Below are 27,569 nucleotides of genomic sequence, written 5' to 3'. Positions count from 1 at the left end.
AGAAAGTCAGCCAGTCCTGATTCTGTCTCTCCTTCAACAATCAAACACTGTGCTATGCAGCTTACTCCCCTCTTCACAGACATATTTAACCAGTCCCTTGCACAGTGCACTGTATCTGATTGCTTTAAATTTCTATTATTATTCTTCCCAAAAGTGGTAAAATAAGCTACCTCAATTATTACAGTACTATTGCTCTTATATAAGTTCTAATGAACATATTTGAACGACTTGTTCTAGCCCATCTGAAGTCTGTTACTGCTACTGTTCTTGGCCCTCTTCAGTTTGTGTATCAAGTAAATACATCTGTGGATGATTCCATCAACATTGGCCTTCATTTGATGCTGGAGCATCTGAACAGTAAAGGAACTTATGCCAGAATACTGTTTGTTGAGTTCAGGTCAGCTTTTGACCCCATTGTCCCTGAACTGTTGTTAACTAAACATCTGCAGACTGAACTGAATCCTTCCATCTATAAATGGATTTACAGTTTTCTGGTAAACCGGAAACAATATGTTTGTGTGGGCTCTCACCTCTCTGTCTCCATATTAGCACAGGTGCCTCTCAAGGTTCTGTACTTTTCCTCCTGTTTTAATCCTTATACACCAATGACTGTAGGTCCACTGATCCTTAAGTTAAAATCATTAAGTTTGCTGATGACATCACCATTATTGGCCTAATTGCTAATGGCAACGAAATACATTATAGAAAAGTGGTGTCTCGTCTTGGTGTGCTTCCAACAACCTAGTGTTCGATACCTCTAAGACAGTGGAAATGGTCATTGACTTTCACGAACAGTAGTTAACGTCTCACACTAGAAATTAATGATTCTGCAGTTAATATGGTGGAATCTTTCACATTTTTAGGCACAACTGTCATAAACAGTGTCAGCTTGGACCTTAACCTACATCACTAAAAAGGCACAGTAGTGATTGTACTTCTTATACCAACTTAAGAAGTGAAATATTTCCCAGCCAATCCTAGTTCAGTTCTACAAAGCCATAATTGAAAGTGTAATCGCATTGCATACATACTCACACTTTCACTTGCACATCATTTACATATCTCCTTTATAATTGTACTACTCTGCAAGCTTGTATTAAGATTTTTAGTTTATGCCATTTATGTTGTTTGTATGTCGTATTGTGTTCTGTTTTAAGCAGCTCTGAATCTACCAAGTCAAATTCCTGTACATTAAGTACTGGTGAATAAAAGTGATTCTGATTCTGAAGACTCGTAGACCTGGTTATGGATTATCCAATATTACATATCACTGATATGTATTTGATACTATCTTTTATTTTTAAGTGGAGTCTAGAGCTATACCATTTTGACTGATGTAGTCTATAAAAAAAATATAAAATGCCAGTTATTTCAGGAAAAATATACCCACATTCTCAGACAACTGTCTGATTTCAGTTCACTCTAGGGAAAAACATCTAATATTTAGAAAAGCCTTCTGAAGGTGCATTGATGTTATATTTTTTACATTGGGATTGTAATATATTTTTTGTCTTTCTTTTAAGATTCTTTGGTTTTGTGGCCCGTAAACAAGGAAGCACAACAGATAATGTCAGTCACCTATTTGCTGAGATGGATCCAGAACAACCTGCCACAGCCATAGTCAACTTTGTCTCCAAAGTGATGGGCAGCTCTCAGAAACGATGAGCTCTTCTAAGTAAATGTATTTTCATGGGTCTGAAGTTTTGTTTTGTTTTTTTTTTGTTTTTTTTTTGTTTTTTGTTTGTTTTCTTTCGTTCCTGTTTTAAGTTTTTAAAGCTCTTTGAAGGACTTGGAGTTGATCTGAGATGGAGACAGAGAATGTGCATCATGGGATAGTGGCTGTGGCTATTGTGGTTGTGAGGAATGGTCTTGAATCAAATTATGATAATGTCGGGGAAGATCTAAAGAAATGTTCAAAGCAAAGTCGACTGAAAAGTACAGTATACTGAAATCTAAACAGCTTTTGGAATGATTCATTGAAATGTAAGAACTTTAAACTACCAGCAGAAATGTGGCAAGTGTTTGTTGGATGTTTATTTTTGTGTTTTTGTTTTTGAGTCTCTTCTTTGGTTGTGAATTTACATGTGAAACAAATGATTGTAAAAATTAGATTAGTTTGCAATTTATTTCACTTTAAGTTTTTATGTCAAAGAAATCTTAGTTGCATCCACTCCTTATACAGAGACAACTGAATGTGCAAGAATTGTATGTTTGGTACATCATCATAAATATGTTTCATTCCAGAATCCTGGATATTTTCTACTTGTCTTTTGTAAAGAGTGGATGATAAAGGGGCTATTATGCACAAATGCTTCCACTGCTTCTGCTGTGGTAGTCTGTATCAGTAGTGGATACAAGTGAAAAACAGTTCTCTACAATAACTCCTTATTGCATATTTTGATGAAAATCCATGAGATTCATATTAAAAGTCACTCCTAAAGTATGTAGATTTCAGTTAAATGCAGGCCAGTTACAGTGCCTACAGTGACACAGACCATCTGCATCCAGCACTGCTTTGCGATTTTGGAGAGGACAATGTTCAAATGACTTTCTGCTTCGAACAGACACATACAAACTATCTTAATGCACTCATACATATATAAAAAACGTTCATTTAAACTGCTTTGTCTTTAATGAAATGCACTGAGCCTATGCACATCCTACATGTAAGATTTGATGTATGAAAGGCACACCAAGCAATATGTTTGAATTTATTAAAGTTTTTTTTTTTTTTTTTTCCTCCTGGACTTAATAGAAGTGAATCTCCACAATAAAAGAAAAAGAAAACAAATTGCATACTGAGAAAATTTATATAACGTCTCCATTATATGTCCTTGTGTTCGGTAGAAGTGTTTGTGACAAATTATGCCACTCCACTTGAAAGTAGTGAACCTCAAATAAACAACTTGATACTGTATAAAGTTTTACCTGAATAACTACGGAATTGTAATATGTATGAAAATATTTTGAAAATCTCATAAATTATTAAATTATTTTTACACCTAAAGTTATATTAAAAAAAAGAAGAAAAAAACACTCTTACCTATTCTTTCTTGAATAAAGCCGTATTCAGTAAGCACAACATTTTCTTATTATCCAAAATGGATGTTTCTGGCATAAACAAATATTTCCATTGATTTACAATACATCTTGGATGTGTAAAGATGACTGAAGTAATGACAGCAGTGATGTTATTTCTCCACTAGACATTTTGACCAGTTGGGCTGTTTCATTAACCATTCACTGTGCCCAATACTATACAAAGACTAAAGTATTCTTCATAAAGTATATAATCGGACATCCAAATAGTGGAATTTGGCTCTGAAATGAAACTTGCATGAAGTTTTTATGGTAAAGCTGAAACCGCATGAAACTGACTATTCCATAGCCATTTTTTCCCCATACCCTCCTATTTTTCTTTTCATTTTTCTATTATTAAAATGATCTCATTTAATGTAAACACAGTCTAAAACAGTAAAAAACCAAAAACAAAGAGCACATAGCATATGTAATTTTAATGTATGAGTGAATCATGCAAAAACAACAATATTTTTACATTTTATTAATTTTAATCAATGCTAGCTAGTACAGACACTAGGAATAAAACATAACAAGAATTCAGAAATGTTCAGTGATAAATGAAAATCAAATTCAAACACTTTCCATTTTCTATCTATCTATCTATCTATCTATCTATCTATCTAGCTATGCATACAGTATATATGGTAGTGTTTGTTCACAGATAAAGCCACTTGAATTAGTTACTCTGTCTTCTCAAACACAATCACCAAAATAGCACCAAGATCCTATAGAGATTTCCTGTCACAGCTCAAGAAATTTTTATTGTTATGTATAAAATATATATTATACTGAAAAGTTAAGTAAGCTAACCAAATATTAAAAAATACAAAAAGTGTCTTTACTAAATATTTATTTTTACCACAGTGCTTTATGTTAACTCATATATACAAAATGTGTATAGTCTACAGAAGATTACCTAGAACATAAGAAATCCCTTTATTTTGGCTAAAATGCAAAATTTACAAATTTTTAACAGCATTTAAAGATATGTATAAGATGTAAAATGTATGTATAACAAAGCCTGTCTTTCTGTTTTGATTGTGTTTCCATATTATTCTTCTTAATTTAGTGAAGTGCAAATAGACCTGTTAAGGGGGATACAGAAGATGCATAAATGTGTTCACTTTGAAAAGAGGTCATGTGGTGCGGGGATATGTGAATATCTGCATTGTAATCCTTGCTTGCAAAAGTAGAATGTGTATGCTTAGCAACACTTGGCATAATAAACAGCATTTTGAAACAAGTTAGCTTTTGCTAACTTGTTTTTCTGAGGGGAGGTCTCATGCACTAGATTTTTTCTCTCTTTTTTTTTTTCCTTACACAGGTATCGTTTTCATGTATGTTTTTGTCTACTAAAAATGCAAAAGTTGTCTTTTTGACAAGATTTTTCTGTATTTATTATTCATAAAAACAGCCCTATTAACAATAACTAATAAGTAACAGTGCCAGTTGAATTAAAAAATATGCCAAAGAGCAGCATACTTAGAAAGGTTTGATGCCAAATTTTTGATTTTGTTTTTCATTAAATGTTTTGAAAATGGTGACCTGGTCTTAGAAAGTCTTGTATCATTCTCAGATTCTGTAACTGAATTTTTAACGCTTGTGAAATGTGAGCTGTAGGCTGAATTAAGTACAGTAGTGTTTAATCAGCCAAAGCAACAATAGTAGTAATAACTGAACTAATTCTTCTTCTTCTCCAACATAGCATAAAGTCTGAATTTACTCAAATTTGCACTGGGATAGATACTTTACATAGCGTTTACAGTACCTCAAACTATACCTCCTCAAAAAGTGGAATGTTTTTATTGATAAAACCTTAGAATGACTTATTAGCCTTACATTTACTGTATTTTCAAAATACAGAGTGAACTCAAATTGGAATGCCCAAAATGTGTCAACTGAAATACACACTTGTGCTATTAAAATGAATGTGTGTATACATAAATTAAAACTCCATTTTTTTTTTTTTTTTAAACCTCAGCACAATTTTTCATTTCCGGACTGACTAACTCGCATTGCCTTCATTTTTTCAATCACAAGAAATGATTTTTCTTTTTGAGTTTGCACCGCAGCCAAATGCAACATCAAGTATGTTTTTTGTACCAAGATAACAGTAAGGGACAATGCTAAACAAATGAGTGAGTCAGTTTTTTAAATGGAAATGTTATGTTGGAAAAATCTAACTTTTTACTAGCATACAATATGTAATGGTATATAATGTAATAAACAAGGAAAAATGTAAAACTTGGCTAGAGTTCATAAAAATGTAAAGAGTTGTACATTTACCAGAAAAAAAGATATATATATATATATTTACACACACAGTATAAACACAAACTGATGCCCTGCCATTAGGACACAACACTGTTAAGTTCATACTGCTGTCTTTTCTGCATGACATATTGATGTAATTTAGAATAGAGTTGAGTTTCTTACCCTTTATAGGACTTTGCTTTGCTTTCATCTTCTGCATCTAGCTGACGAGATGACCTATTGTTTTTACTGTATATTCTGGAAAAACATGGAAAAATACATTTTAAAAGAGACATTAATTTGTATAGCTGGGCAGCCTGCAGTGGCATGACTGTTACATACTGATATAAGGTCTTATTGCTGAACACAAGTCTATTAGGTGGTAGTGCCTTCGTACTGAGGTGTATTTTTATATCATATCCTTCTGAAAAGAGCCTCTGTGTAAGTTTTCTAAATTGCATTGAATATTATCTTTTCCTACTTAGTGTATATACTTCTAGTTTGATTGAGACAATGCATACTGTAATATCATGCCTTTCTTACTCTTAAAACCGACATGAAATATCTTCAAAAGACTTGGCAGGCTTGTGAAAAATTCTTTGTCCTCAAATGGCACAGTTCACTTGATTCAGCATAATTTGTCACTCCTTAGGCACATGGACTTTAAGTTCTTGTATGTTAACCGTGCCACCTAATGATGGGGTGTATGTTAACCGTGCCACCTAATGATGGGGTGTACGGCTCCTCATTGCTGATTATCAGCTTGACAGGTCAAGAACACATTCACAAATGTAACAAGACAAAACATTTGAGGAAGTCAGGTGGATTAGTAATTTTTTTCCCCAAAAAAAGTAGAAACATTATTTCATAAGATAATTCTTAGTAAAAGCATTTTAAAGTGAAATTATGATCACTTCATTTATTAAGAAGCAAGATATTTCTGGTTGTTTTTGAAAAATAATCAAGAATGCTGTAACGTTAACTGATACTCAAAAAATTTTAGAAAGGTTTAGCACATTAATCACTTGCCAAATGTTGTTTTTTTTTTAAAAGGCATCTTCTAAAATATGATTATTTCAGTATAGCATTTCTTTTTGTATACTCCGGTGCTCAACACATACATACCCTAAACCATGTAACACTGAAAAGTTTGCCCTTGTTTTCTAAGAAATATCTGCTATTTCTGATCTGATTTGAACAAGATGACTTGTAACATACTCATTGTAATGTCATCTTTAACATCAACAGCCCTAACCCTAATTTGTTTGTTATGTTGTAGTCAAAGTTAGCCTTGCCATTGAGCCAGGCTAGCTGGAGAGGAAGCTGGCTTGGCACTTTGCTAAATGCCTACGCTAAATTCAGTGAGATGGATTTCCCAATTCACCCACACCATATCTCTTGATACTTGTAATTGACCCTTTTAACTTAAATGCATCAGAAGGAGAAAATCAGGAAGATTGTAAGGCAGGTTATATTTTTGATATTATACCATTGCTTTAAGTTGTAAAACAAAGTATTTCTTAAGGTGCAGTGTTACAGTTCACGCATTTTTTTTTTCTTGTAATGTAAATGAACACTTCAGAAGACGTTTGAGATAAAAGTATTTAGCATTTCAAGTAATTTTAGGGAAACCAGAGCTCTGTAAAATATTTTTAACAATTTGCAAAGTTACATTCACAATAAATGCTAATTGAATATTTTCTCAGGAGAACGTAAAACATATAAATAAAAGTGGTATTGTTGGTTTGATAATCTTTATGTAATGTAATTCCACACAACATATTTCAATTTCAATATATCAGTACTGTACCTATACTTACATTTTGGTAAAACAAAAATCATAAATATATTTGAAAATGACAGCTAATTGTGAAAAGACAATTTGATTTTAAATTTGTAGGTTTGTCCCAGCCCTGGCACTTACAAACCATATTTACGAAACACATTTAGTATTTAAATTTTTGGTATAATTTTAACAATTTTAACATAACATGAAAAAAATATATTTTATCAACTTTAAATCAATTTTAGTAAATGAAACATAGTCTTCTCAGTAGTATTTCCAGTATGCGTAATATAAAAGCTGTATAGGCAGTCTAAGCTAAACTGTGCAATAGTCTATCTATGTATGCCACTAATAATCATCATTAGAATAAATTCCATGATTATTAAAAGAATTGCCTGCAATCCATTGGTAAATTTCACAACAGGAATGTCAAGTGTTGCCATCCCTTAAAAACAATGCTGCCTTGCCGAATTATTTATTTTCCTTACGATTGCTTTCCCTATTGTAGACATTTTCTTTACTCTAAAATTGCTTCAATTTAAAATTAATATTATACCGAGTTAATAAAATCATTATACACAAAAATATCTATTTTTTCACACAATCCTTTTGCTCTGTGTGGAGTGGGAGCTAGAGTCCATGCTTATTTATTTCTGTTGCCAGCTCAAATGCTCTCCTCTTTCTCCGCGTCCCTCAGCCCTCTTGCTGCTCCTCTAAAATACCTGTTGGTGTACGTTTTTGAATGTTCTGTTATGGCTGTACAGAGGTCTTGTGGATTTTTTCCTTGTCTTGTAATGTATGGCTTTGTTGTTTTTTTGAAAAGCAAAACATGGTTTTAAGAAGCAATACAAATCAATTATATTAAAGAACAGTATATCATTGCTTGAAATGTGTATTCCATGTGTCATTTTTTTGGTCTACCTTTGCAGGATCATCCAAGTACAAAATGACAAAAATGTCAAATTTAGTGTATGGGAAAGTTCAGTCTGTCTAATTCCCACTTATCCTTATGAATATTCTAATGATAACAGAACCAATATATACTCTCATATTTCTTGTCAATTACCACTAGCCATCAGTTTTTCACACATTTTGCCCAGATAGTTTACATATATTATTAACTAATCTTGTAAAGTCAAAATAATACAATATTTTTTCAGTTAATACAGCACAAGATTAGATTAGATTAGATATCATCAGAACATTCTTAAACACTTTTTACAAAGTCATGATGGAATGAGTGATGAATAGTCTAGCTTCATATTCCTCACTTTGAGAAATGTCCCTAAAAATTAGTATTTACATCCGTAGCTCGCATACAAAATTGGAAATAATTTTGCCAATTTGACATGACATCCTAGTATAATCATTATTTGTGACTGTAGTATATATACACTTTTGTTAAAAACCTGCTTAATCTGCAGTGTTCTTGAGCTTGATGTTGTCTGCTCTGTTTGTAATGAAGCATAATTGTGAATGCTGTGATTTGCATTCTATCAAATAAATTCCATTTATTTTCTTTCCTGTTCCAAATGCATAAAAACCATAATACGAATAAACTGTTCATGATAGGCATACCTCTTATATTATTGTTTTTAAGTGTTATATTCAGTATAATACAACATCCTCAAATCCAGTTAATAAGCTTAATGATGGCTCCTATTCCAACAGCACTGTGCACAAATCAATTTGAAATTTCCAAACACCGTAAAACTGCACATCTTTGGGGATGCGGGAGGAAAATCCACATTTACATGGGAAAATACACAGATTCCACGTGGACGACGTCAGGGCTTTGGATTCATGAGACAGCAGACCTACCCACTGCACCACCCTGCAATCCACAGTCAAAGATGCTGATTGGTTATTAAATTCATAAGAACAATGAGAGTCAAAACTTTGGACAAACATGGCTGCTCTCCTCAACTTTTGAGTTGTTAATAAAAAGAGTACAGTGGTATTACCACGCAGTTATTCTAAGAGAACTTCTGTTGAAATTCAGTGGGTACCTTGTGTCCTCTTCTCTATCTCCTCTCTGATTTTACTTCCCTCCTTGGTAAATTCTTTACTTTTATCCTGGGAAGATGTACAAGGTTTCTGAGAGATTCTTTATTGTGTTGTACACTGGGCCTGTCTAGGTCTACCGAAGACATTTTATTACTGAGTTGGTAAATTTTTAATCATAACACAACTCTGTTAGCCACCCAGTAAGATTTTGATCGTTTCTGAAACGTACTTTAACTTTACATACACCTTTAATTATTCACAACTCTGCATTTATTTATTTTTTTACAGTTTATATGGTATGCATTTAATTACCATTTTCACTCATTTTGGTCTGCATCCTGCCAACCAGTCTTCTCTCTTCTGAGTTTTAAGTTAGTTATTTCAAATAAGGAAAGGAAGACTCACTGATTGTTGCACCAAGGAGTGGTAACACACGTGCAGATAAGAATTTTACTGTACTCGTCACAATACTGACCATATGACCTACGATATTGTGGCCAAAATGAAGAACTCTTGAATACCTGTAGTCCGTAAACCCAGAACAACAATAAAATAGCCCAGGCTTGTTACAAAAGAAAAAAGGTTATTATAGGTGGATTGCTGTTGCTAAATTGGCCCATGACATGTGCTATATCTGTGTGTTTACCCTGTGATGGACTGGCGCCTTGCATCTGATGCTTGCTGTGATAGGCTCCAGCTGCCTCGCAACCCTGCTCAAAATAAGTGAGTTTGAAAATGAATGAATGGATAATAAGCTATTACAAACATACAACAACTGGTAAATTATTACATGTTAAAAAATTACATGTACATAAGAATAAACCATAGAATGGAGGAGTCAATGAATTGCATGAAGGGGAGCAGAATTAGAAATGTTGTCACAGAATACAGTAGTGGTGTAAGAATATTGACTGATACTGTACAGTAGTTAGCTTTATCAAAGTGGAAGATGTGAAGCTTTAAGCGAGATTAGATTTAGTCAACCAATGGAGCTTCATGAACAGCCCAGCTAAGAGAGTTTCAAAGATTCTTTAAGAGAGGCAAAGCTGAATGAGAGCTAACTAGTGGGTTGGTAAGATGACAAATAATGTGTGGTGTTGAAACTGAGATCTTTGCAAGTCAAGAGGAACATTTTGATAATATAATGGCAACCAGTGTAATTGAGCCAAATGAAGATCATTGTGGTTGAGCCAGCAGATCCTTCAAAAGAGAACTGCAGCAATTCAGCTGAGAGGTGATGCAGTCCAATGTGTTAGAAGTAATAAATAATGTCTTGACAACTTCATAAATGTGGATTTCAAAATACATAGAATTGTAAAAAATAACTCCAAGACACGTAGCAGAAGGTGAAGGAACATATTTGTAGGAATCATTGAGTTAAACAAGATTTTGAGCTGCTAAATGTTTGTGTCTTGCCTTCTTCCTGTACTATCCTTTGCCGACAGTGGCAGTATGGTAGGGTAGCTAGTGCTGCCATCTCACAAATCCAGCATCCTGGGTTCAAATCCCACACTCAATCATTGTGTGCACTCTGAATCATTGTGTGCACTCTGTCCATTCTCATTGCTAAAGACATCCTGGTTAGTTTGATTAGCACTTGTACATTGAAACTTTGTGGGTGTGCGTGAGCTCTGTGAATGGCTGGCACATTGGGCAGGACAGTTTCCTGCCGTTCCTCTAATGCTGCAGTATACACTCACACCCTACAAACTTGAATTGGATTAAGTAGTGTAAATAAAGAGACTAAACAAAGTCAAATTTATTGGGATCATCCCTCTTAAGTCAATGTCGTCAAAATATTGGAATGGTCTTTACAGACTTGAGTCCAAGCAGAACTGATCAGAGCAATAATGGAGGACATTTGTATAGTGAAATAGCAGGAAATGATGTGAGCAGGTGGCATTCTGGGAACCGGAAGGGACATCATAAGCTGGAAGTGATTATTGTGATTCTTCAGTTGTTCTGTGGGGAAGAGAGAGTTAAAGTATAACCCCTGATCTGGCGAGCAATTACCCTTATTTGAGCCCCTAAACTGTCTCCCATTCACGTGTGTGACAGTAGATTTGAACATGTTAGATTTTTTTCTTTGGGTTGTAGTCTTTCTTTGGTGAGAACCGCAACACGGCATCACATGAGCCACATTTGTCTTGTGCTACGGATGCCTTGTTAAGGCAAGGTAGTATTAATTCATGAACTTCGAAGAATTAGAAGACTTTCAAAACAACTGAAATTTTAAAGTCTCCAAATGCTTCAGCAGTCTACCAGCTTATTCGGTTTCATTTTGTCACTAGTCGTAATGTTAGGAGTTGAGTACCCATGGGGGAGTACAATTTAACTACAAGAAAAGCGGATGGATGCCTTTGACCATTTAAATCGAAGAGAGCCTGGTCTGTCTGATGACTTGTGTATGCCAATCCATAACAATGGAAAAAGGAAAAAAAACATGCCAAATTGTGACAACTTACTATACCTGGAAAATATTCTTACAGCCACCGCACTGTCAAGATGCACATCATTGGCTTTTGAAATGAGCTGAGCATGCAATACAGTATGATGTAATGGAATGCACTGTGATAGGAAAGTTGAAACAGTATGAAAATTCCTAAGGTGTCCCTCACAGTTCCAAGTTATGTGATCTGATGAGTTCCATAGAAGGAGTTCCAACCATGGCTGATGGGTCTGAGGGTTCCAAAGAGCTCCACTAAGGGCAGGCCAGAACTTTCACAGGCCTACCCCAAACAGGCTGGTTTCTAGCCTTGCAGGCCCCAAAATGTAAAGCTGGTTTTGAAAGTTTAAAAAGACTGTAATAGTCCCAGAATACGCAAAAATGCCTTCATAAAACCATGAAAACTCATGGTTCCCAACTTTAATCTTTATAAATTGAGAGGTTTACTAACAAACATAAAAAACAGAGCTTGATTATGTCTTGATTAGTGTAAGCCTCCCTAATTCAGGATATTTATAAGAAATGTAATGATATACGTCATGATGTAGAAGAACATAATAAGCAGGAGTAGTCATCTGGTGACGGAGGCCCTGAATGGTGCTCAGCGAGTGCTAAAGAAAAAGATGAGTGAAGGAAAGGAAGCTTACATATCTAAAATTGAAAACAAAGACATGTCTGGAATGGACTGGGCATAATCACTGGTCTCAAGAAATCCAGGGCTCAGGTGCTAGAAGGGGATGTGGACAAAGCTAATGTCCTGAACCAAATTTTAATAGATTTTCCCTCCCACTACCACCATCTTCCAATGACCAGTCTCTGCACACCATCCCTACTACATCAACAACTCCTACCACGTCAACTAGAATGACCAGTGATGAGTCCACCTCTAACAATCAGTATGGGCTGCCCATAACTGAAGACCAAGTAAGGATTTTTGATTTCTCCAGTGCCTTCAGTACCATCCAGCCATCCCTTTTATGGAGTAAACTCAGATATGCAAGTGCATGACCCTATGATGTCCTGGGTAATAGACTATCTCTCAGGCTGACCACAGTTTGTCTTGGTTTATGATATGGATAGGAGCAACACTGGAGCACCACAAGGAACAGTCCTCTCTGTTTTTCACTTCACTCTGTACACCTCAGAACATAAATATAATACCAGGTCATGTCACTTGCAGAAATTCTCATAACATTCCATACTTATGGGATGTATAGATAAGGGGATGAGACCGAGTACAGGAGTCAGGTGGAGAGGTTTGTTGGTGCAGAAAGAATTGTCTGCAACTTAACATCAGCAAAACCAAGGAATATGGAGGTCATGGTAATGACACGGAGGAACTATATAAGAAAGAGCAGAGCAGACTTTTTTTTCTTTGGAAACTTTAATATAGGAAGTGACATCCATTACATCTTCTATAACTCTGTGATGACCAGTGTGATTATCAATGCTATTGTGTGCTGGGATGGTAACATTACTTCAAGAGAGGCCCATCAAATCAACAGGCTAATTAAAAGGGCAAGCTCAGTAACAGGACGCACTCTGGATCTCCCTGGAGGTTGTAGCAAAGGAGAAAATTAAAACAAAACTCAGCGCCGTTACGAACAATGGTGCACATCCTTGCTCTGACACACTAACATTGAGGAGTTTCAACCAACAAATCATTCAGCAAAAGTGTGTCAAGAAATGCTACTGGGGCTGGGACTGCCAAGTCGGACATTTTTCTTTTTTATAAATTTACTTCTTTTTAATTAATTCTGGTGGTGTTTAATCTATAGTGTATGTATATTTATATAATTATATATTTAATTATTAAAGAGCTTTTGTAAAAAGCCAGATTTCTCCTATCTATCCACACTATATATATTTAAATATTCCACTGATTGGCAAGGTCTCCATCCATTCTAGCAATATGTGAAAAATCTGTATAACAGATATGTAGTCTGTAACTTTTTGCAGACAGGTAGTGCAGGTTATTCATGCTCATCAGTACTGACCTCAGGACAGGACAACCTAGATTGTAAGTTTCTGCAGACAGGTAGTGCAGGGTATTCATGCTCATCAGTACTGACCTCAGGACAGGACAATCTAGACTCACAAAGAGGCTTTGCTTCTACAGGTGCCGGTCATAAAATTAGAATATCATGACAAAGTTGATTTATTTCAGTAATTCCATTCAAAAAGTGAAACTTGTATATTAGATTCATTCATTACACACAGACTGATGTATTTCAAATGTTTATTTCTTTTAATTTTGATGATTATAACTGACAACTAATGAAAGTCCCAAATTCAGTATCTCAGAAAATTAGAATATTGTGAAAAGGTTCAATATTGAAGACACCTGGTGCCACACTCTAATCAGCTAATTAACTCAAAACACCTGCAAAAGCCTTTAAATGGTCTCTCAATCTAGTTCTGTATGCTACACAATCATGGGGAAGACTGCTGACTTGACAGTTGTCCAAAAGACGACCACTGACACCTTGCACAAGGAGAGCAAGACACAAAAGGTCATTGCTAAAGAGGCTGGCTGTTCACAGAGCTCTGTGTCCAAGCACGTTAATAAAGAGGCGAAGGGAAGGACAAGATGTGGTAGAAAAAAGTGTACAAGCAATAAGGATAATCGCACCCTGGAGAGGATTGTGAAACAAAACCCATTCTAAACTGTGGGGGAGATTCACAAAGAGTGGACTGCAGCTGGAGTCAGTGCTTCAAGAACCACCACGCACAGACGTATGCAAGACATGGGTTTCAGCTGTCACATTCCTTGTGTCAAGCCACTCTTGAACAAGAGACAGCGTCAGAAGCATCTCGACTGGACTGCTGCCAAGTGGTCCAAAGTTATGTTCTCTGATGAAAGTAAATTTTGCATTTCCTTTGGAAATCAAGGTCCCAGAGTCTGGAGGAGGAGAGGAGAGGCACAGAATCCACATTGCTTGAGGTCCAGTGTAAAGTTTCCTCAGTCAGTGATGGTTTGGGGTGCCATGTCATCTGCTGGTGTTGGTCCATTGTGTTTTCTGAGATCCAAGGTCAACGCAGCCGTCTACCAAGAAGTTTTAGAGCACTTCATGCTTCCTGCTGCTGACAAACTTTATGGAGATACAGATTTCATTTTCCAACAGGACCTGGCACCTGCACAAAGTGCCAAAACTACCAGTACCTGGTTTAAGGACTATGGTATCCCTGTTCTTGATTGGCCAGCAAACTCGCCTGACCGTAACCCCATAGAAAATCTATGGGGTATTGTGAAGAGGAAGATGCAATACGCCAGTCCCAACAATTCAGAAGAGCTGAAGGCCACTATCAGAGCAACATGGGCTCTCATAACACCTGAGCAGTGCCACAGACTGATCGACTCCATGCCATGCCGCATTGCTGCAGTAATCCAGGCCAAAGGAGCCCCAACTAAATACTGAGTGCTGTACATGCTCATACTTTTCATGTTCATACCTTTCAGTTGGCCAACATTTCTAAAAATCCTTTTTTTGCATTGGTCTTAATTGATACTCCAATTTTCCGAGATACTGAATTTGGGAATTTCATTAGTTGTCAGTTATAATCATCAAAATTAAAAGAAATAAACATTTGAAATACATCAGTCTGTGTGTAATGAATGAATCTAATATACAAGTTTCACTTTTTGAATGGAATTACTGAAATAAATCAGCTTTGTCATGATATTCTAATTTTATGACCGGCACCTGTAGATGTCACTAACATTAAGAACGAAGCATTGGACTACATGAATAACAGGGTAGCGTTAGCCTCAATGATATTCTGCCCAATCTCATATTAACATTTTGGAAATAACCTGTTCTCTTTAAAATGTTAAAAACATTCATTTGTGAACTTTATTTAATGTCCTGACCTGTTGTCAGAATTTTAAACCACATAGGCTTCACTAAAAGCCCTTTCGGTCCAGTTTTTAGCAAGCCATCTTCAGCCATTGATCCATAAGTTTGTCCACACAGACTTATTTGTTCAATGTCAGGTCTCGGCCCCTTCTTCATCACATCCTGCAGTGATGTTCTTGCATGATGTTATGAAGTCATTTGATCTCCTGATCCAGGTGTTTCTTTAGAATGTTCAAGACAGGCTTTGATGCCAAATCTGTAATGCAAACATTTTATACCACTTCTTTTACAGTGCCGGTGATCCCCATTCCTGTTAAGAACACATCCAAACAGAGAGACCCTGTTTAATTTATTACATAAGCTGCTGGCTGAGCCTCTCCAAATGTCAGGCCAGCTTATCCCTATATTGATTCATAATAATTCCCACTTAGTCTCTTTCTTTACTGATGACATCTTTCTGCATATGGGAAATGTTCCTAATGATCTCCCACATGTTACAGATCTCTTCAAATGCTTAAAAGCTGTGTCAGGCCATAAAATTAAATCACCAGAATCTTCCCTGTGAACACTCAATTTTTCTGCCTTTTTTCTGACTCCCATCCCTGCTACTGACCAGTTTAAAGCATCAACATGTCATTTTCAGGAAATGAGGCTGCAGTTTACAAGTTCTGGCTTCACTCAGTTCAGTTTATTTTTAAATTACATTCTTCACCGAGTGCAAGCTCAAAGTGTTCGAACAAGTTCACAGGTAAATGCATTTAGAAACTTTACAAATGGTTAACTTCGCCCAGAATGACAGACATTTGTTTAAATATAACAAAGCAGCTACCAATTGATTAAAATAAATGTAACATAATAATATTTGTCCATTAACATTCTTGTGTCCATCTGATAACAGAAGAGAAGAAAAGAAAAACTCCTGTCAGGAGCATCCTTGGAGATAAACCTCTGGGGGTCCTTGGTCAATTATAACAGACAAAGTCAGACACAGTCACAGTCCTGGAGATCTCGGCCAAATGGCTGTCCATTCCCTCCTGGTCATTCTACACTAAAGCCAGTGCTGTCTGATCTGACAACAGAATCTTTACACTTTGATTGCAAGGCTCCCGGCATCTCAGGTGTCTGCAGACCACCAAAACGAGAAACAGAACAGTTCATAATTACTATATTATATTTTTGTACAGATGTCTAACAAACAGATGCAATTCACACAGCTAATCAGCACAGCATCTCTAATCAGGGCATGCTAGACTCAAGTGGTGAGTTTTCAGCCCCAATTTAAACCCTAAATCCTATCATGGATTGATATTCCCTTGTTTTTTTTTTTTTCAATCCAATCTTGACATTGTTAAATTACATAACAGTTCCCTAATATAACTTTTTGAAATTAATCTGCACAGCAAAAACTGGACCTGCAACCAGTAAGAAGGAAGAGTATGGCTTGGATCACAGAACTTCTAATCATGCACTTAACTAACTGCTGAGTTCCACACAACTGGTAGATTGCCATTGACATGTTTGGTAAGAGTAGTTGCAGTCTGGAAAAAAATCTATAATCTTTGGGCAGAGTTTCCTCTTTTTTTCCCTGACCTCCTTTGCAAGCTTCTTTTCCCCTGTCATAAAATCCATTTCCTTCTCCTACTCTTTTTTGCATAAGTTCTTCAACAGACCTTCTTATATAAATAATCAAAGAATCTCAATGCACAGTGTTTAATAAAGATGATACAGTAAATTCCTCCAGCAACTGCAATCAACAAAGCAGTTTACTTCATTTAAATACGCATATGAGCATCGCCACTTCTCGCAGACTGCATATGGCTCTTCACCTTGACCATGTGAACCATCTCTGTCCCCTCAGTGTGTCATCACATTCATGTTGTAGCAGTAGTCACAGAAATAATTAGTTTCTTTGTATGTGCCCTTTGTTTCTGTTGTTTAAATATGCTTGAGTCTAACCATCTTATTGTATCTCAGTGTAAAGGAGCAAATCTAACAATGCCTGCAGTGGGAATAATGATGGGAAAGGACCAATGGCAGCACAGATTGGCAATAAGGGGAGGAGTCTATGAAGTGAGTCTAGAAGTGTTAAATACTGTGATGATAAAGAAGCAAAAATTGGCATTTTGCAGCAGAGAACAGTTACAGCCTTAAACAAATAATTTTGGATGTCTGTGGACGTATTGATTTTTTTTTTCTAATTATTATTTGCTTTTGATTGTGTATGGTATTTTTGTGTTGTCTTATATATATATGTCAGAGTTTGGGAGGACATTGCTTGAGGGATATATTTTATAATGTGTGTCATTCTTTCAATTTAAAAATACACATCCAACATTTTGTTACTTACTGTGTGTGGTATGGTCTGCATTAGTGTGAGGTTAGAAGGGCAGAAGCTCTGGTTGCCTGTTCTTTTTATTATTATTAATTTTTTACAATCTTATCATTTAGGGAGTGGTACACCACAATTGTACTGGTATTGTCCTCTTCTTGTAGATTTCTGGTTTTGAATTCCCACTCTCCGTCTATGATGGAGATCGATGATATGAATTCTTTGCTCTTGTCTCTCAGCCTATGCTTTATTAGAAGTTAATTTGTTTAGAGACACAGTATTTCCTAAATTAATAGTCACCCTCCAGATAAAGTGAGTGTGACGAGGGGGGGGGTATTTGGGTTGTTCTTCTTGTGTTAAATTAGTTAATGGGTTTATTGATCTCAATAGCAACCCACTGCTTTAACTTGTGCAGGTGTGAGGTGCAGACGTGGAGGTGTGTGCCAGCTTACTACTAATAATAATAATAACTCTTTACGTTTCTATTTTGCTTTTCTTGCTACTCAAAGTGCTTTACATAGACAGATAGGGGAGCCACTTCAACTACCACCAATGTGTAATACCCCCTGGATGATGTACTGTAACAGCAGCCATTTTGTGCCAGTACACTCACCACACATTAGCTGTTAGGTGATGAATGATAGCCAATTAGTGACAGGGAATGATTAGGGGGGCAGAATGGACAAGGCCGTGATTAGCCTGGACATTGGGATAAACCTTGCCCATGGATCTTTAATGATCACAGAGAGCCAGGACCTTGGGTTTATACTGTGTCTCATCTGAAGAACAGCTGCATTTTTATAGCTCTGTGTCCCCATCACTGGGGCATTGCAATTCACATTCAGAACAAAGGCCATGAAGCCCCCTGCTGGCCTAACCAACACCTCCTCCAGCAGCAACCCAAGCCGGGCCCAACCATGCTTAGCTTCAGGTGGATGACCTGTTCTGAAGTGTAGGTGGTATGACTAGTTATAGTGATGATAGATGATGCCTACCGTATACACTCACGTATAAGTCGGGTCTTGAAGCCTGAAAAATTGATCAGAAAATCAGACCACGACTTATACGCCCGTTCAAAAATGCGACATTTTTTTTTTTAAATATCTTCTTGCCTCCTCCAATCTCACCCCTGTTTCTCAGGCGCATTGAAGTTTGTTGCAGCAGCGCAGTTACCAATTTCTTTCGCTACTTCAACGATGTTTAATTTAAAACCATATTCATATTTTCTTCTGATCGAACGCTCCATCGCAGATAAGGGATGCTCTTATGATAAATGTGTATGAGGGTATGAGATTCAAAAAACACAAAACAGTGCAAACGTCGCTTCGGAATGGTTTGGGTATTACCATGTGGCCACGTAGGCACAATAGAGAGAGAGAGAGAGAGAGAGAGGTTAGGAGCACATGCTGATACAACACATTGCTGTATAGGACGCAATAGAATAAAAAGGCAGTGTGCTCCGTGGTTACTCTCTCAGGTGGGCGTCAGCATATCGTTATCACTTGGACCAATAGTGTGAGTTTTCTGCATTCGACTTATACGACTAATATTATAAAATACTAGAAATTATATGGTAAAATCAAGTCCAATTTATCCGTGGGAGAACGTATCCGTGAGTATATACGGTACTTTTTGATATTCTCTCTCACCTTATCACCCTTAGATATTTACCAGTCAAGCTGTGATGTTAATTAGCAGGCACCAGCCACAGGGCAAATTAAATAAAAGTGTTCAGATTAGCTCAGTAAGAATACAATACAATACAATACAGTTTATTTTTGTATAGCCCAAAATCACACAGGAAGTGCCGCAATGGGCTTTAACAGGCCCTGCCTTTTGACAGCCCCCCAGCCTTGATTCTCTGAGAAGACAAGGAAAAACTCCCAATAAAAACCTTGTAGGGAAAAATGGAAGAAACCTCGGGAAAGGCAGTTCAAAGAGAGACCCCTTTCCAGGTAGGTTGGGCGTGCAGTAGGTGTCAAAAGTAGGGGGTCAATACAATACAATATACACAACAGAACAATTCTTTAAGACAGCATAATAAAAATTTTAGAATTACGGTTTAACAGTAGATGATATGACATAATTAGGTTTGGATATTTTTAGAGTCCTGGAGACCTCATCCATCTAGCTGCATCTCCATTTGGCCATGCCACGGCTGAAACATTGCTCCGATGAAAGGACCCCTCTTTCCCATGATTCCTGTGATCCTCCATCAGGGATGACTTTACCTTTGAGAGGGTGAACTCATGGTGCATAGCCCTCTGTTCTCCACAGTACATTTCTTTAACTGCTCCTATATATGCTCTGATTCTCCTACCCCATGGGGCACTGCGGAAACTGCTTGAACGTCCCTTGTATCTACCTGCATTTCAGGTCAGGAGGTTTTTAGACTGAAGACATAAACCAACTGGACAGTATTCCTCACCAGAAGGTTTCACAGACAATGTAGCACTCATCTTGTACTGAGAAATGAATGACTGATTATCTTGAGTCGGCCTGCAGATAGTCTGAACTTATCATCAGCCTGAGGAAGTGAGACCTTTGTCAGTGCCCAGGAGGCCAGTCAACATTAGCCGAGGTTAAGCTGACCAATAAAATCAGGAGTAACAGGTTTGTACAAGTGAACACCAATCTACATGTGTGCCAAGCTTGCATCCCCAGTTCACTACTCTACATGGACAACATCCATGCCCCAAGAGCAAAGTCTGAATAGGTTTAATTATGAGGTGTCTAACATGTATTGTGGACATCACCTACCAGGAATGTACTCCTCACAGTGAAAACCTACTTTATTCAGGTATGGCCGGCATCATCTCGCTTCTAACTCGGCATCAGCTCCACTTGCTTGGACATGAGTGATGCATGGAGGCTGGACGAATGCACAAAGATATTCTCTATGCAAGATATTCAACTTGCAGATGGTACTAGACAATGTTGGGTCTGCCTGCCCTCAGATTCAAAGATGTCTCTAAATGGGATATAAAAACATACAGCATCAGCCTTAAGGTAATAGTCCAGGCGCATATAGAAGTGCAAGGAATCAGGGCAGAGCTCAGTCTAACAAAATACACACACGGAAGCGCGCAGTGTGCAGCTTAGTGCTACAAATTGGGGCAGTTTGCTCCATTTTTTTGGTTTGAAGATTATAGATTTTTCCCGCTGCCCTATTGTCACTTTTTAGAGACTCTAAATACCATAGAATGTTCATGTTTATGTTTTTATTTACCATTTAACTGCAAGGAAACTGAACTTTATTATCAATATTTTTTTGGATTTGCCACATCAATGTTTTGGTTTTCCTTTTGTGGTCTTCATCATGGCTGTGTTGTCAAGACATGTTGCACTATTTCTAAGGCCATTATTCCCAGAAGACATGATGCCCCAAATCACATGCTGTGGAGTTAAAATTGTATTTAATGCAACAATCGACATTCAAACAATTCCAGTATGCGAATTCTTAGTGAGCAGAGCCTTTTGGTCATTAACACGAAGCTGTTCTCCCCTCGACTTCATTTATAATTTAGTGTCTACATTTTGGTAAGACTGTTTCTTCAATATTGACTCCTTGCAATTCTCCTTTTGTGATATTGCAATTCTCTGCATGCAACATCAACATCATTTATGGTTTAGCACGTTGAATATTAACCCTTGCTATGGTTTATGGTCCAGCTCCAGTTATTGTAGGCAGGCAATTAAGAAGAACCTGATAGAATTAAAAAAGGCTGTTGGTTGTTGTCCATGCTGCAGTACAGCAGCTTATCCTGAGTAAAGCAACTGGCATAACACTTAGAAGGGTGTTGGGAATTCCCTTATCATTCCCTGCAATGCAAGAGTTTCTATCTTACCTGAACGTCACTGTTTTGAAATTAGTGAGAGGCACTTAGCTGGCAACAGCACAGAGTGAATTCCAGGAATGGAACACCGGACAAATGGAAGGTAATGGCAGCTGTTCAAAATATCTGATGCCAAATGGCAATGAAGGAAATAGCCTGCTAGTCCTGGAAAAGACCGCACACCAACTCCAGTAATATGAAGTCCCAAAGATGATTTGAGTGCAGGGTACATCAGCATTGTCTTGGAATACAAATCAATGTATATTTTGAAGCGTTTCAAGAACCCAGATTATTTCAAAACAAAAGAAATTGCTTACAGATTCATCATGGTTTGCTTTAGCTATACTTTATGTCTGAATTTGTGTCGGTCAATGGAAGTGCAGTTGTATAATAATTAATTAAATTGTGGACTTTTTATTTTAGGTTATTATAAAATTAGGTCTGCTTATGAAAATTATTTAAAGGATTTAGCAAAATAAATTAGTGGTTCATTTCCACTAACAATACAAAATCACAAATATCAGAGGCTCGTCATTTTTTTCCTACATGTTTTATTTTAATTCAAGAATACGGAAAAGAAAATTGACATACTAGACACGTGAAAAGAAATTGCTGCTTACTGAAGAATTTTCTCAAGCACAGTAATCCTTGCTGATTTTGATTGCAGTTTGTTAAACTTAACATTTAAATAATATTTGCTTTGCATATATTCAGACAGGTGGTAACTGTTATGTTTGTTTTCCTTGACAGCCACTTTATTTTCACTTACATTTCTCCTTGTAATCCCTCATTTTGGCCACAAGATGGTGATATATTCTCAAAAATAAAAGAGATCTCCTAGTATCTAATTTTGAATAGAAATATGAGGTGTCAGGTTTCTGTGAAGTATGTAGTTGTATATAAAGTAAAAAAACATTCTTTAAAACCTGTATCTTAACATCCACACAGATAAAATCATTCTCTGTCTACGGACTGTCTTCATACTACTCAATATTATATTTCTGGTCGAAAATTGGAGTTTTTAATATCTTTTTCACATACATTCAATGTAGAGTGCTTCTGATATCAGATCTATAAATTTAGCATGGTTAATACTGAAATTAAAGACAGACAGGGATTAAAACTCCAGCAATACACTTTACTACAAATGTGATAATTATGAGTCTCCACAAGATGGCATTATTTATGAAAATTCACAGCACCCAACCTAAAAGGCTTTTGCTGTGACACAAGACCCTCACTAAGCTGTCAGTTTTTTGAATTTATCTTTTCTTTCAAAGACAGCAGGCATTCTATCCTGTTGGCAAAAATGATGTAAGCATCATCTGACTTGGCTCTGTTATCACGGAATCACAATCAGACTTCGTGTTTTAAAGAAATTAAGTCTATCTGGGCTTGATTATGGTGAAAGAGTATTGTCAAGATGACCGCTCTTCTCTGACATTTTCTCTAACAAGCAGTGTAAGCAGACACAGGGAGAACTCGACACAGATAGTGACCGCGCCAGTCTAATGGAGCTGTGAGGTGGCAGCACCGGCAAATGAGCCACCATTCTGTCCAGTTAGAACAAGTCAAGGTAAGCAAAAGTCGCAAATACTTTATTTATTTATGTATTTAATTATTTAAAGAGCTTCTGTAAAGAGCCAAATGTCTCCCTGAAGACAAATAAAGTTTTATCTATCTATCTATCTATCTATCTATCTATCTATCTATCTATCTGTCTGTGTTATTGAAAGTCAGTGATGTTGTTTAAAGTATTCAAAACAGCACAGAAAAGGTTCATGCATCAACAATTGTCAAGCACTGCCTGACAGCATCCTTGTGTTTCCCTGTCTTCTCCATTTTCCTCCCATATCACAAATACAGGGTGGCGCAGGGAAAAAGGTGTTGGCGACCCTGGAGTTGTTTGGTAGCAATGTGACCTCATTTAGAACCCCTTGCCATTAGTTATAATGGAGCAGTTGAGTGGTGCACAATGATCATTTGCTTTGCAAGCCTTTTATAAGAATAGTGATAGTGTGACTGCTGTGCAAAGGGACTTTCAGAGTCATTACCAGTTAGGACGTCATGATCATGTCCCGTCTGCTAATGCGATTACAACATGGGTACATAATTTCGAAGAAACAGGTTCAGCCTTAAAAAAGAAGTCCCCAGGTGGAGCCACTTTGCATAATGAATGACAATCGATGGAAGCTATTCGATGATTGTTTGGAATGCGTGTCATTTCATGCAACGGTGACATTCCATGGCCTCCGAGGTCCCCAGATCTCAGTGTTTGTGGGGACATCTTAAAAGCCAAGTGTACCGCACACATCCTGCAATCATGGAGGATCAAATCGTTGGCATTCCTCTTGACATGTTATGTCGAGCAATGCAGAATTTCCATAATCGGCTGTCAGAATGTGTACGGAGAAATGGACAACAGCTTCATGATGTTTTCTTCAAAACGTAAAATAAATATTCAATGAATATTGATTACCATCATTAATTGCATATCCTGCACAATACATTTCATCATTAAATGTATTTTGTAATGTGTTTATTCGTGGTTGCACGGTTGGTTCACCCATCATGCTCAGGGTCAAGTGGAGGCTTAGTTTCTCTAAGAATCTGCAATTTAAAATGTAATTTCATACTTTAGAACACGGATGTCAAACTCCAGGCCTGGAGGGCTGCAGTAGCTGCAGGTTTTAATTCTAACCCTTTTCCTAATCAGTGACAGGTTTTTTACTGCTAATGAACTTCTTTTCTCTTCATTTTAATAGCTTTGTGTTTAAGGATTCAGTCCTCTGAATTGATTTGTTTCTTCATTAAATGAGAGCCAAACAGAAATGAGACATGAAATAAGCTGACAAGGGCAGCACGGTGGCGCAGTGGTAGCGCTGCTGCCTCGCAGTTAGGAGACCTGGGTTCACTTCCCGGGTCCTCCCTGCATGGAGTTCTCCCTTTGTCTGCGTGGGTTTCCTCCGGGCGCTCCAGTTTCCTCCCACAATCCAAAGACATGCAGGCTAGGTGGATTGGCGATTCTAAATTGGCCCTGGTGTGTGTTTGTGTGTGTCCTGTGGTGGGTTGGCACCTTGCTCAGGATTGGTTCCTGCCTTGTGCCCTGTGTTGGCTGGGATTGGCTCCAGCAGACCCCTGTGACCCTGTATTTGGATTCAGTGGGTTAGAAAATGGATGGATGGAATAAGCTGACAAATGACCAGCTAAATTGGGGGTTCACACTCCAACCAGTTTCCTAATGAGAAGCTGATTCTTGCTGTTAATTAAACTTGTTATTTAATTCCATGGCTTGCTGCTGCTCTCATTCTGCTATAGCAGACATTTCTAAAAGTGTCGGTTTTCTGTTTTTTCTAAGAACATTGTCAAAATATTTTGGTGACCTTGGAGATCAACCTTACTGAGACCTTCACCTTTCTTTATTTACACATATTATGTGATGGCCACAGGTGATCTAGTCATGTGTCTCATTATTATTTGGCTGCTAATTAAGAAAAAAGAGACAACTAAGGCAAAAGAAGTTAATTAGCAGCTAAAACTGATCACTAATGAAGAAGATGCTTAGAATGAAAACCTGCAGCCACTGTGACCCTCCAGGACCGAAGTTCAACACCCCTGCTTTAGAAGAAGTATGTAATTTGTTAAAAAATCAACAGAGCAATATAAAATGTGCATGCAAAATGCAACAAAGAATTAGAAAGTGAACTTCAGGAACTAACTTGTGTATAAATTACTCAGTATAGTGTAAGTTTTTCATTCTAAAACTTGAATTTTCAATTTAGATAGATAGATAGATGTTTATTTGTCCCCATGAATGATACATAGTGATGAAGGTTTGTCTTTGTTCCTTCCAAAGCCTTGTGGTTGAAGAACAGAATATTCATAATGATTTGTCACTAGACTGTTGATAATGGAGTGAATCATTTGTGTTATCTCTCTGCTTTTTTTTCACTGTGTCTGATGGTACCAACTGAAAAATAGCTTCTGGGATTTATAGCTGAGGCCAGAACTCTACAATATTCAAAATCCCAGAAATCCCTGAATGCACCATAACTTGCCATGAGCAGTGACAGGTGACAGTTCATCCATCTCATTCAAGAGTGAATGAGGCAGGCCAGTTCTGAAACCTTTGTTGACCATACTTTGATCCACCTACCAATTCCTCCAATAAGGTTTAACAGAGCTCCTTATGCACTCGTGATCACAGAGTTACCAATATACCACTGGAATATTGAAAATGCTCCACTTTACATTCCCCTGAGTCTCTTACATTTTCAGGTGTTGCAGATGTAAGGGAGCCTTCAGATCCTCTTCATGCACCCTGTGACTTCTCCTAAATTTGCAGCTCATGTGAAAAACAGTTGAGACAAACTGACACTCTGGTTTGCATTGACAGCAGCTTATCATTAATTTAAAATCCATTTTTAAATTTCTGGTGACAAGCCACAGGCCAGATCACATTTAGTGATTCTATTATATTTTCACTCCACAGATAACCCGAGAATCAGGCACAATGGAAGAAGCAACTGTTCATTTATAAGGCAATTAAGAGACTGCCTTACAACAGTGGAATTAAAACAACATAGCCCAAAACATCATTAAATTAAAATACTATCTAGATTTTTGAAAGCATACTTAGTCTAATACATTAAATCATGGAACCTATATTGAAGAGAAAAGTTTAATTCATTGTAAGCTCATTTTGCAATAATCAAACTACTAACGTGGTTTCCAAATCTGCTTTAAATGATCAAATCAGACTCATTGGGACAGCATGCCATGGCATTTGATGGTTACTAAGCCACTAATGAACAGACAAATGTTGAGGCAGATGAACTTTACACGCATACTGAAGCGACCCAACTTTAGTCCCATCTGCAACAGGACCATCTCAAGATGTTTTAATCCCCTTTTAAAACTCTGCCAGCTATAAAGACTGCACAAGTTAATGTTGTTCATGATCCCTTGAGGGAGGTTGACTCCAGTTTATTTAATTCTCTTAGACCAGATCTGTATTTGATCGTGAAATTCTTCAGCATCATTTGAGTTAATATACTGTTCTTGACAAGACAGTCTTGAGTTTTTCTTGAACAGATTCTTTTGAAGAGAAAATTAATTTCAACTTTAGAATAAAATACATCTCTTTAAATCAGAGAACTTCTCTAGCTAACCTATGCTGTACAGTATACTAATCTTTAAATGCCATAAGGTATGCTTTCAATGGTTTGATGATAACACCAAAGATCACAACAAAAAATACACCTGATCAATTGATTTCTTGTTCTGGGGCAAAAGGGTAGCACAGTGGGTAGGACTTCTGCCTCAACGCTCCAGAAGATGGGATTTTGAATCCAAAGTATGGATTTTACACATTCTCCCCATGTCTGCATAGGCCTTTCTCCAAGTAGTAGGTGTGGCTGGCACATCTTAACAATGTATTGGTGGAGTGACCTGTGATGGTTGGTCCCAAACTTTGGTTCTAGTGGCCCTGAATAGCACATAGCAGGTAGAGGAAAGCAATAAATTAAATGATTTTTCATTCTATCTAAGCTGTGAGAATGAATTAATAAGACATTGCCAACAGATCATCTTCTAATACTAACTAGATTAAGAACAGTAACAGTGTTTGTTAATTGTGACATTTCCTCAGTTGCTTTATCTTATAATTATCGGCAGTTTAACTATTTATTAGGTCTGATCTTTTCATTTTTTATGTCCATGGAAAAAGTAATCAGGGCAGAGAGTACAAAGTGCAGTCAAATGTTTACTCTGACGAATATGCAATGCATCATCACTATCCAGCACCATGATAAACATACTTTAAATAGTTATTGTCAATTGAGAAACATTAAAAAGCCATTATTAAATTGAAAAACAATTACTGCAATGCTCCCTCCAGCTCTCTCGTCTAAATGTGTTTAGGGATCAAAAATCATCTAAGAAAGAAGTTGAAAAAGACTTGCAGCCTAAGTCA

At 37.0% G+C, this 27,569-nt stretch overlaps 1 protein-coding gene across 10 annotated transcripts in view; it reads left to right on the top strand.

Annotated features, from left to right (window-relative positions):
• The window catches only part of LOC120531205 (tensin-like), an 801,530-nt gene extending 793,521 nt beyond the window's left edge, over nucleotides 1-8,009 (top strand). For all 10 annotated transcript variants that reach the window (XM_039756405.1, XM_039756402.1, XM_039756406.1 and 7 more), the window contains one exon: nucleotides 1,524-8,009. In XM_039756405.1, coding sequence (XP_039612339.1) covers nucleotides 1,524-1,665 — 142 coding nt within the window. In that variant the 3' untranslated portion in view covers nucleotides 1,666-8,009. The remainder of the gene's footprint in view (nucleotides 1-1,523) is intronic.
• The last annotated feature ends 19,560 nt before the right edge of the window (nucleotides 8,010-27,569 follow it).

The sequence above is a fragment of the Polypterus senegalus genome, chromosome 6 (genome assembly GCF_016835505.1).
Source record: "Polypterus senegalus isolate Bchr_013 chromosome 6, ASM1683550v1, whole genome shotgun sequence".
NCBI classification, from domain to species: Eukaryota; Metazoa; Chordata; class Cladistia; order Polypteriformes; family Polypteridae; genus Polypterus; species Polypterus senegalus.
The sequence above is the reverse complement of the archived record's forward strand: the minus strand, read 5'-3'. Positions and strand labels throughout refer to the sequence as shown.